The sequence below is a fragment of the Nelumbo lutea genome, chromosome 4 (genome assembly GCF_056320005.1).
Source record: "Nelumbo lutea isolate HS-2025 chromosome 4, American lotus-T2T, whole genome shotgun sequence".
Classification (NCBI taxonomy): domain Eukaryota; kingdom Viridiplantae; phylum Streptophyta; class Magnoliopsida; order Proteales; family Nelumbonaceae; genus Nelumbo; species Nelumbo lutea.
The window spans coordinates 41,281,898-41,293,930 of NC_142687.1; the positions used below are offsets into that span (position 1 = coordinate 41,281,898).

Consider the following 12,033-nt stretch of genomic DNA (forward strand, 5'->3'; position numbering starts at 1 on the left):
TATACTTACAAAAAACATTAAATATTTGGACTTTGGCTAACCTGTTCCAAATTAAAGCCTTATACTTTCCTATGATTTTTCATTGGAAAATACATGCACAGGGGATCATAAATTGCTCCACAGGGCATCATAAATTTACTCAACACCATCACCATATTGATAGATCCAAAAATCAAAAAGGATTTTTTTTTACTACATAGAGCATAAAGTTGTTCTACTTTTCCCATATGACAGAGGAAGTCAAGTGTCATTTTATATTAATATGGTTGAAATGAATGGCTTATTGCTTTGTCTCTTTCAGTGAATAATTTATTAATGGGTTTTGATTTCCTTGCTGATTAATTATTATATATTCAAATATTTTAATTTTTTTATCAAAACATATTTTAATATATCATCTATTATTATTATTATTATTATCTATATTATCTATAAAAGAATGAATGCCCCCTTCTTTCTGAAATTTTTATTGAACATTTTTTACCCTTTTATCCAAACAGCATAAAAAAGACATATATATCATTTAATCTCACTTCAAAAACTGCCAACTTATATGTCCATAAATTATAAATAGTTTTATCTATACTGCCACATGCACATTCATGTACACGTTTACTAATATATTCATCTTCCAGCTGTTCATATATTTATTGTCTTTTCTTGTTTGCTGTTTACTTTAGAGTCCCCAGCTGTTCTTTTTGTTTTGCTCGTTTCTTCAGTTCCTACTTCCCAGTGAGATCAGCTTCAGTCAGAGCATAATCTGTTCGAACATTATTCCAACAGCCTTGTACATCGGTAATATCTCTGTTCGAATGGACTATGACTGAATCCTGTTCCTTCCCTGTGCGCTGCGGCAGTGCCTAGTAGTTCCCGGCTTACTTGCTTTTATTCCTTTTTTTTGTACCCCTGCCCCACTCCGGTTTGAGGTATCAGCTTTCAACTGTTAGAAAAAACCGTTCCCCAGAAAAAAGAAAAACTCGCAGATTTTTTACTCAGGCACGTTAATTCTGCCACGATTATTTGCATCACTTTAGATCGCCGCATTGAACGTGAAGATTAGGAGAATTAATCCCAATAGGCCTTCGTCATCGCATCTCCTTAAAAAAAAAATTGTTCGAAAAATGTTTCACGTTTCCTCTGCTTTCAACTTTGATCTTCTCTCTCTCTCTCTCCTAAGTCTGAAAGAAACATCTATAAAGAGAAGTAGAGAACTGCGTGAATCATTAACGCTTTTCTAGTTCTGTACTTGGAGCTCCATACAATCTATTTCACTCTTGACTAAATCCCTGCTTCGTCTTGTTCTTCTGTTTCTATCTGCACCTCCTTGTATTTGGGTGAGATTTTAGTATTGGGGGTGGAAGGATTTGTGTTCGTGCGGAGAAATGGCGGCAGTGGCAGAAGGGCCGCTACCGTATGAAGTGTCCAGCGAGCAGAGCTCTTCTAAGCCTACGGATGCGGTGTTGTTCGTGGGGATCTGTTTGGTGTTGGGCATAGCAAGTAGGCATCTACTTCGGGGGACTAGAGTTCCTTACACCGTTGCCCTGCTCATTCTTGGCATTGGCCTCGGATCATTAGGTATCTCCAATTCGGTTTGGTGCTTTTCTCATTAAATGTTCTTTTTTTTCTGATTCTGGGTCGGTTCATGTTTCGTGTTTTGCTGGGAGTTAGTATAATTCAAGTCTTAATTCTGTTTTGCAGAGTAGCAAGGAAGATTTTTTATTTATTTTTTGATATTTTCAAGCTCTAATTCTGTTTTGCAGAGTAACATGGAAGTAATAATTATTTTCTTTGACATTTTTGTATACTATCTATTTGTTGAACTTGGTTTTATTGGTGGTAAGTTATTTGTAAATGCCATTAACGAGATTTTCGAATGAAAATCAGATTTTAACTAAGGCCTGATCACTACGACCACTTTTAACCTGACCATGAATCAGAGAATATAATTATTTTCAAATGTTAGAAAATCCATAAAAACTTTTTCCCATTTCCAGAATATTTTTTGGTACAATATCCAGTATGGGGTTGAACTGTCTATCTGTGATTTACTTTTTTATTTATTTTAATTTTCCCTATCAAATCTCCTGTGGAAGATATCTGAAGCTTACACTACTTGATTCTTTGGTATGCAGAATATGGTACTAGTCATCGATTGGGAAAAGTTGGGGATGGCATTCGTCTTTGTAAGTTTAGATCTTATGTTCTTTTTGTTGAAGTGAACTTTGCAACAATTAATGACAGTTTGGTATATTATGTGGATTTATCCTGATATATTTAGGAGGTTAGGGACTTCCTGCGACATTTAAATGTCATTTAATGAGGTATAATGATGTTAACGAGCAGGGGCAAATATTGATCCTAACCTTCTCTTGGCTGTTTTTCTTCCGGCTCTCCTTTTTGAGAGTTCCTTCTCAATGGAAGTGCACCAGATAAAGGTGGGCGTTCTCTACTTCTCTGTAATTTAAAGAATTTTAGTTTCACTGAGGATTATCTTGATAAACTTTCATTGAGGAATTTCTTGATAAACTTTCATTGAGGAATATCTTTCTTTCTTTCTTTCTTTCTTTCTTTCTATCTATCTATCTATCTATCTATCTATCTATCTATCTATTTTTTCTGTTTATCTATCTAAAACATTGTGAGCAGAAAAATCTTTCAAAGCAAACTAATGTTATCTGGTAAGTTGCTTAAGATCTATCACTTCTAGTCTTATTGAACAAAATTCGGTCTTCTGAACTTATTTCTGAAAGCTGGAGTGTTGCAGGATAATTGTAAGGCCCTGTTCGCTTTTCTGGAAGTTACTTATCCAGGTAAATGCACTTATGGGGGTAAGTGTTTCTTGGGAAATACTTACCCAGGTAAGCACATTTACCCAAGTTCTTTTATTTCCCAGATAAAGAAGAAAATGACTGTTTTAGCCATAAAAAAAGCCATTATTAAAAGGGGCAATTTACTTACCCACCTAGGAGATATACTTAACCCGAGTAAGCGCTTTTACCCATGTTCTTTTATTGCCCAAATAAATAAGAAAATGACTTTTTTAGCCATAAAAATCCATTATTTAAAGGGGCAATTTTGTCCCATCCAAGCTATGGCAACTCCCCCCCTCTCCCTGGTGGGAAAGTTACTTACCCAACCGGGAGATGGGTATCACTTAACCGGGTAAGTGATAACCAGGGAAAATAAATTTTCTGTGGATGCCACATAAATCTGAAAAAATAACATGGGTATCTTGGTCAATGGGAACCAAAATCCCATGGACCCCAACCATCTTTCTCCCCACTCAAAATCCAAAAGAGCAATGGGCCCTAAAAGACTTTAGGTTTCAGGAAACAATTATTGTGGTTGCTTTAGAGTGATTCTAGAAAATAGAGGCTATGGTTTTTGCTACTAATTAAATGGCTAAATTAATAAGAGCGGATCAGTCATACCAAAAAATGTTTGTAAAATTTTATCCAAGATGGTACTTACTAATGGTTCAGACCATGGGAACATGGTGTGAAAGGGGTAAAATAAGGCTGACGGAGTAGTCTGGGACATTATACCTGCAGCAGTGTTCTGGGCAGTTTGGTGTGAAAGGAACGTTAGAATTTTTGAAGGGGTCAAAACTCAAGAGAGGAGGTTCTCACAGCCAGGCACACAAGCTCTTTTTTTTATAAGGATTTTCTTTTTGGATAATTTTATGTAATTTCTTGTTGGTTGGGTTTATTTTGGGGATGTTGGTTCTCCTCTAGTACACATCGTCCTTGTACAGGGGTCTGGGCTGATAACTGATTGTATATTTTGTTTCATTTTGATACATAACACAATACTTTACCTTGTTCAAAAAAAAAAAAAAAACAAAATGAAAATCATCACCTTCATGACTTTATGAGTTTTATCTCACAAACAAGTGAGGTTTAAAATGTTGGTGTTAGTGCAAGTATCATTCATCCAAATACAGGAAAGGTGTTGGAAATGTTAAAATGTTGTATGGGAATATTGTAAAAAGATTATAGACATGGGGGAACATTGTGAAATATGCAAAAATATTGAATTTATTTTAAGCAATGATAAAAGATTCATAGGTAGACCATTTGAAATTATTATCTTGTTTCAACTCATCAAAACTATATGATAGAATGAGTTCAAGCAAAATTTAATCTCATAGAAAGTGCAAGTGATTCTAATAGATCAACCAAATAACTTATTATACAGTAAAAGCTATGTTTGAAAAATTTTCAAGCTGGCTCAAAGTGAAATCTTGTCCATTATGTGAACAATAACACTATTACTCCAGATATCTAAAATATTGTTACCAACTTATGTTATAATACTACCTCTTGTACTCCATATAGCACTGATAGATTTCCGTGAGAAATATGTCTATTCCAGTAATACTTCATGTCAGTACCCATAGAAATGGAAACATGTTGTTGAAACATTAGGAAATTTATGGACATTGTAAACCATGCAAACAAGAGCATAGAGAAAAACCTGCAAATGCAACTTATTCAATTCACAATACATCACAAGATACACCCCTATGGTTAGAAATTTAAATGGCCAAGCCTCCTTGATTCTTCCATAAATAATCCTTGATTCCATTCACAATATGTCACAAGATACACTCCTAAACTAATTAAACTTTTCCATTCTAGTTATTTGATTTTTAATACAGATTCTGTTATTACTGAAGCTGGATTTTGTAGAGTGGCTCTAAAACATTTCAGGACTCCTAACTAAACTGAACTTGCTCAGCCCCATGATTCCTAAATTATCCCTGCTGTCCTAAATTGTCCCTGCTCAGCCCCAGGACTCCTAACAAAAGCACAATGACTGAAGCACCCATGCACCACACCTACACAAATTAACCAGTAACTGTAGAAGCTCAAAGGTAGAAAGAACTTGGTAGGATCTAGCATCAGTTGATATCTTGATGATGTGAATGTTCTACTTACTTTAGGTCTTCATACTCTCTTTGTAAAAGAACCATTTGTGTAGAGGTGAAGCATTTCAATTTGGATTTAGTAGCTCCTTCAAGAGAGTAAAGCAATATGAACCATTTACCTTTCATAATGGGATCTTGGGAACATAATTTTGGTTGTTGATTCTGTTATATAATTGTCAATTTTTACGACAGAAAATTGGATACCTGATTTAAAGAATTTAGATTATATCACTGAGGGCTCTTCAAATTTTAACAAATGCTCAACCCATGCCTGCCTCATTTTTATCCCTGGTCATTTCTGTTTATGCTTGTTTGAATGGAAAACCCAACAAAAAAAAAAAAAGAAAAGAAAAAGAAAACCTGAAAAGAATAAAAGAACAAAGGAAAATTTAAGTGCATGACTATACTATTGCTAATGAATTGATCAATTGTTTTCTTGCACTCAAAAGGAAATAATCAACCTTTGTTTTCTTTATTTTCCTTAATCATGCAGAGATGCATTGTGCAAATGGTTCTGCTTGCTGGTCCAGGTGTTCTAATTTCAACTTTCTGTCTGGGATCTGCTCTGAAGGTATCTTTGGGTTCTAAAGCTTATATTTAATCTTTGGTTCTTTGTAATAAATTTGACAATTCCATTCTACAGCTTGTTTTCCCATATAGTTGGAGCTGGAAAACATCATTATTGCTAGGGGGCCTTCTTAGTGCTACTGACCCTGTTGCTGTCGTGGCTTTATTGAAAGAGCTTGGTGCAAGCAAAAAACTGAGTACAATAATTGAAGGAGAATCATTGATGAATGATGGGTATCTACTTTTAATAGCTTTTCGTGTTTATTGATACCTTGGAAAAAACTATTCTATTTCTTGTAGGCATTATAATATTGGTTAGTTTCTTAGGTACATTTAGGGGTGCAACTTGGGTGGGCCTAATTGCAAGTGTGTTTATTGGTGCTGGCCTAATTGCTGTAAATCTTGTAAATAACATTTGTACATTTATCATTAATGAAATTACTTTAACTTTACCATTACCTATCAAAAAGAATATAAGTACTAGATTGAAAGAAAAGAAAGGGCAGATAGGAAGAAAGATGTAAAGAGTGGAGAAGAGAAGATAAAAATGGAAGAGAGGGATGGAGGTTATAATAGGAAGAAAGAAGATGGGAGATTCAGTTAATGCAGAAGTCCAAGCTGTACAAGAAGGAGCAGAGATTGCAAAAGAATTGGCAGTGGAACACTTAATTATTGAAGGTGACTCCAAATTGGTTATTGGATGGCTAAAAGAGCTGGAGATTGCAGCCTGGTTCTATAGGGGAGCGTTGAGAATATTGAAGTGGTTAACATCAAATATCTCAGCCACAGTTCGTTGGGAAAGATCGGAAAATGGGTTGGCAGATTTTCTAGCCAAACAAGGGTATATAGGAATCAGCTCTTTTGGGCTCACTTGTAAGCTTTATGATATAGTTTAGAGGCTGCACCTCGTGCCTTTTTGTGGGGAGTTTCACTTGTATCCTGTGCTTCTTTAATTAATAAAATTACCATTATCTATTAAAAAAAAAGAAGAAAGAAAAAAGTTAAGGGCCTGTACCCATTCACCTCTTATTTATAATAGCTTACATTGTGTACAAAAGGACAAGATAACCCTTCTTAAGATAAATTACATATTCATTTGCACACTTGGATTTTTGTGACAGAGTTAACTTTCAATTTCCAGGACAGCTATTGTGGTATATCAGCTATTCTATCAAATGGTGCTTGGTGAGACTTTTAACGTGGGGACTATAGTCAAATTCTTAACTGAAGTTTCCCTTGGAGCGTATGTAGCACTGTCATTTTGTATATAATTTGGTTTGAAGAAATGATTTTGTTTCCAAGTTTCTTTCTTTTGTTCAGTGTAGGTATTGGTCTTGCCTTTGGAGTATTATCCGTTCTTTGGTTGGGGTTTATTTTCAATGACACGGTAATAGAGATTACACTGACACTTGCTGTGAGCTATTTGGCATATTTCACTGTAAGTTAACTTAAATATCTGTGACGCATTTTAAAATTTCATTTTATGTTGTATATTAACTGTTCATTTAATAGGCTAAAATTTGTTCATCAATGTTTTGAGGTTTTGTTGCAAACTCACATTTGTTGTAATCCTCATATCAAGGAAACAAGTGCTTCATATAGTCTTACGGTTCTTAGTTGAAACATGAAATGAAAAAGAAAATTGGTGTTGAGAACTAGAGGCCCATTTTGAATGATTTGGCTTGATTTCACGTGATGTTGATTAATCTGACCCTTTATGATTTGAGATTTGATTACATTTACTTATTTGTGTGACCTGCAATTATTTTCAACTTGTTTCTGCATTAGAATGGATTAATTGCATTATCATCTTCATTCTGATAGACTACATTCTCTTCTGAATATTTTTGTTTTTTGGTTAAATTTTAACAAGTATTCTTAACCATGCTTGCATATAGACAGAAAAAGAAGGAAAAGGTAAACTCCTGGTGGGTGGTGTGACAGCTTTCTGTTAACATATTTCTTTTTGATATCTTAATCCAGCTTGTTTTTTCTTTTTAGTTGTTTCCTTCCATACTTCTTCTGAATGGTATCTTAGATACAGATTAATATAATAAGAGAGGAAGGAGGCAAAGATGGAGGGGTTTGTGGAGGCAGGAAGATGGAAGAAAGTTCTGAACGTTGAACCTAAGATTTCCTTTTTGAAGAGATGAAGATCAAAGGGATGCTGAGCTTGAAGATCCGGGAGGCAAAGAGGGCTACAGTTTTGCTGGTGGGCCTTGAAGTGATGGAATGGTTGAAGGATTCTGTGATGGTAGCAAGCTCCAAAGGTAAGCAAACAAACTACAGGGATCTTGGATTAGAAGGAAGAAGAAGGTATAAGGTGGAATGTAAGAAAAATACCAATGGATCATCTATTGCTCTTCAGGAACATTTTGGGGAAGGAATGAAGCAGCTGGTATTCTTCCCTGAAGGAAGAAAGGGTCAAGGTTGGAAGGAAGTTGCAAGGTTGCTTTGTGATTTCCTAGTCAGGCTAGGAAAGTTTGAAATAATAGAAAAGGAAAAAGAAGTGATTATGAGTTACATCAAGGTAGAGGGAAGCAGCAGAACCTGGTAGTTGTAGAGAAGAGGAAACTGAACTGCCAACTGATAGCAAATGGATGGAAGGAGGATTGGGATAGAAAGTTTGTGGTTGAGATCTTAGCCCATCCAAAAGACTGGAGGAAGGTTGCAGAGGTGACCCTACGGGAGTTAAATTTGAAGGCTCTGATTGTTATTACCCCTTTTGAGAGAGGAGCTCACTTTCAGACTGTAAAGGCTCCTGTTTCCAAATCGAAGTCTCTGATTGTTATTACCCCTTTTAATAATTGTAAGGCTTTGCTTGAAATGGGCGAGACAGGAGTTGAAGTCTCGGCATTAAGCTTCAATTCGGAAGCAAGAGTCTTTACAGTCTGAAGGTGGGCTCCTCTCTCAAACTCTAGAAATTATAGTATTGAGGATGATGTGTTCGTTCGTTTGCTAGGACTGCTGTTTCACCTTTGGAGGGACGATGTGTTGCAGTCCTTAGCCTCAATATGTAATGCTGGATTAGATGGAGTATTTGTTCACAATCTACACTTTGTAGCTCTCAGGTTAAGTGGTGTTAAACCTGATGATATACCAAGAAGGGTAGAGGTTATAACAGATGGAGTTTCCTACTCTGTTTGGATGGCAACCTCCATTGATGTGCAGCTGTGGAAGGAAGGTTGCAGGGTGGAAGATGAAGAGACAGAGCTGATCTGTTTACTTGGGGAGCAAGGTAAGGATTGTAACATTAATATGGAAAAGCAAAAAGTGGAGAACATGAAAGCTATTGGGCAGGTTGATAGTTTAGGTAAACTGGGAAACAACATTGGTCAGAATGGCAAGTCCTATGCTAAAGTGGTGACAGATGGAGTTAAAGACAGTAAACATGCACAAGCTATTCAAATAGGAAGAGCTTAAGGCTGGTAGAAAACCAAATGCTGGGCCTGGATCGGCCTTTTAAATCTAGATTGGATGCAGGAGTGGACCAAGGAATGGACCATTCTCACATGGGGGAAAAGGGTGGTGTTAGGGGAAAATAGTTGGAATTTATGGGCTGCTAAAACAAGATGATTTGGGCCCAAAGTTAGCGAGGTGCGTGCCACTTTAAAAGGGCGCGTGACCAAGAATAGGAATGGGAACAACAGGGGTGATGATAAATGCTATTCCCGGTCCATCATTGTCCCCTTTGATCCAAAACAACAGGTCAGTCTCAGGGAACAGGAACAAAGCGGTGAAGTCAAGCTGGTCTTGGGTTCCGAGTAGAGGTAAATAGGCTTTCTTGCTGAAACAATGCAACCCTAAGCTTAAGAAGCCCTATTCTGATGCTTAGGTGGTGAATTTTGAAGAGGAAAAGAGGTCCAAGCACAATGAAACTAGAATGGTGGAGGTAGATACTTCAATAGAGGACGAAATGCTCTCAGATTTTGAAACTGAGGATGTGAACAGTCTCAGTGGTGTATAGTTGCCACAACTGGAGGATTTTGTTGATGAATGTTTTCACTGTAGCTACTGTAGCTACAGTAGTCCGACCAGTAAGGAGAAGAAGAAAGAGAAGAGAAGAAGAAGAAGATGAAAGAACTGTCGAACTTGATAGCTAAACCCTATCAGTCGACCTCTTAATAGTGATTAGGCTTCTAATTAAATGTACAAGGACTAAACTGCCCCTACTTAAGTATTGGACAGAGAACCTCTAATAAGACTGCCACATAAGCTCATAACTTAACCAAGGTGAGATGACTAATCTACCCTTATTCGGCTAACTCTAACAATGAAGAAAGCTTTAACAATGAACTTCTTTTAATTGATGGCGATGATTTGGGATCTTTAAAGAATAATGAGGAGGATTTCTCTCAACTTCTAATGTCTCAAAGTGCGGTGGTCATGTTAGCAGTATCTACAGAGGAGAGTTAGGGTACACTTGAACCAAAAACAATTCCCATTCCTATAAAGCAACCTAGTCTTGATATATGTACAGAGGTAGAAGAGTCTTTCTGGTTACAGAACATAGAGTTAGTGGTTGGGGGACAACAATCAAAGATGGATTCACCTGACATGTTTAAAATTGTGTTGATCGAACCTGATACACTTCCGCAATTATCCTAGATAGAAGGAATGACCCTAGACCCAATGCCTTCCACTGGGATTTCAACTCTTTTGAATATTTCTCCAACTTGCCCAGGTACGTTTGTCAATTCAGTTAGTGGTACTAATGTGGGATCTGTGCCCGAAATAGGTATCTCAGCTCCTCAGAGGAAGTCAGGGTACATTTGAATAAAAAACAAATCCCATTCCTATAGAGCAGCCTAGTCTTGATAGAGGTATAAAGGTACAAGAGTCTTTCTAGCTACGAAACACAGAGTCAGTGGTTGGGGGACAACAATCAAATGTGGATTCACCTGGCATGGTTAAAACTGTGTTGATTGAACCTGATACTCTTCCACAGTTATCCCAGATAGAAGGAATGGCCCTAGACCCAATGCCTTCCGTTGGGATTTCAGCTCCTTTGAATATTTCTCCAACTTGCCCAGGTACATTTGTCAATTCAGTTAGTGGTACTAATGTGGGAGTGGGATTTGTGCCTGAAATAGGTATCTCGGCTCCTCAGCAGGAAGGAACAACCAATGGTGGGGAAGTTGTGTTGGGGGTAACAAATGTGAAGGGGGGAGGGCCTAATTTGAGAGAGAAACAGGAGGAGGAATTAGAGAGGATTTGGGTTCAAAATTGTGATCATCTTGAGGTTTATTAGCAAACAGAGGATTGTTGGAAGGAGATTCAAGAAAACTTGTGGTCCAAGAAGGTGCAAATGAGAGTGTGGCTAAGGATGGAGATAATGAGGGGGGAGAGTTATTGTCAAAAAATGTGCCCTTCTTTAGGAGTATAAGAATACAAAAGAATCTTGGGAGGAAAATCTAGCAAAATTTGAGGACTCAAAAGAGCTTAGAGTCATTCCTAGTAAATCCTGGGGTAGGGAAAAGCCAAAGGAAAAATAAAATATCAGAGGTAAAGAGATTTGTTAGCCAAAGCATTACTGGAGTGACTTCGGACCATTGTCCCATTGCACTTGGACAAGAACCTTTTAGCTGTGGTCCTTAACCTTTTAGATTTGAGAACATGTGGTTGACTCACTTAGATTTTTTGAAGAGAGTGGAAGAGTGGTGGAGTGAAGAGGTGAGGGGGTGAAGGAATCTCAAAGAACAATGAACGGACAATAGAGAGAATTATGGTGGAGGTTGAAGAAGTTAGAAAAGGTTCTTTTGCAAGAAGAAGTCTCTTAGAGGTTCTGGGAATACTAAACTCTTCCACAAAATGGCTAGTGGGAGAAGGAAAAATTTGGTGATTAAACTTGAAGTGGATGGATTGGTACTTGATTCCCAAAATGATATAGCCAACTACTTTGTTAACCATTTTAAAACTATCTTGAGGAGACAACTAGAAAGCAAAGTGGAATTGAATGGTCTGGAATGGCCGAGTCTCTTTGAGGAAGATTAAGGGTGGTTGGGTAGGAACTTTGAGGAGGAAATCCGACAAGCAGTTTTTAATGGACAAATCTAAGGCACCAGGGGCCGATCGCTTTACTATGGCCTTCTATCGAGATTATTGGAATATAGTTAAAGAGGATTTGTTTGAGGTCTTCAAAGAGTTTGAGGACATGTTTATCATTAATCGAGGAATCAATGCTACTTTTTTTTGCCCTGGTTCCAAAGATAAAAAAGGCCTTACATCCCAAAGACTTCAGGCAAATTAGACTTCAGACAAATAAGATCTTGGCTAAGGTATTGTCTTTAAGGATTAAAAAGGTGCTTCCCTCCCTCATTAGTCAAGTTCAAGGTGCTTTTGTTCATGGAAGACAAATAGTTGGTCAAATTTTAATAGCAAATGAATATGTGGAGGAGATGAGAAGATTGGGCAATCAAGGTTTCATATGCAAATTGGATCTTGAAAAGGCATATGATTTGGTGGATTGGAGTTTCCTATTAGAGGTGCTTTAGAAGTGTGGTTTTGGGGATAAATGGTGTAAATGGATAAGTGGG

At 37.1% G+C, this 12,033-nt stretch overlaps 1 protein-coding gene across 2 annotated transcripts in view; it reads left to right on the plus strand.

Moving 5' to 3' along the window:
• The first annotated feature begins 679 nt into the window (after window positions 1–679).
• Window positions 680–12,033, plus strand: part of SOS1 (sodium proton exchanger, putative (NHX7) (SOS1)) — a 150,778-nt gene continuing 139,424 nt past the window's right edge. Inside the window, exons 1-7 of one of the 2 annotated variants that reach the window (XM_088941527.1) lie at window positions 680–1,575; window positions 2,133–2,183; window positions 2,344–2,435; window positions 5,424–5,501; window positions 5,574–5,731; window positions 6,639–6,740; window positions 6,818–6,935. In XM_088941527.1, the coding sequence (XP_088797653.1) occupies window positions 1,383–1,575; window positions 2,133–2,183; window positions 2,344–2,435; window positions 5,424–5,501; window positions 5,574–5,731; window positions 6,639–6,740; window positions 6,818–6,935 (792 nt within the window). In that variant the 5' untranslated portion in view covers window positions 680–1,382. The remainder of the gene's footprint in view (window positions 1,576–2,132; window positions 2,184–2,343; window positions 2,436–5,423; window positions 5,502–5,573; window positions 5,732–6,638; window positions 6,741–6,817; window positions 6,936–12,033) is intronic. The other variant, XM_088941526.1, reaches the window with a different exon arrangement.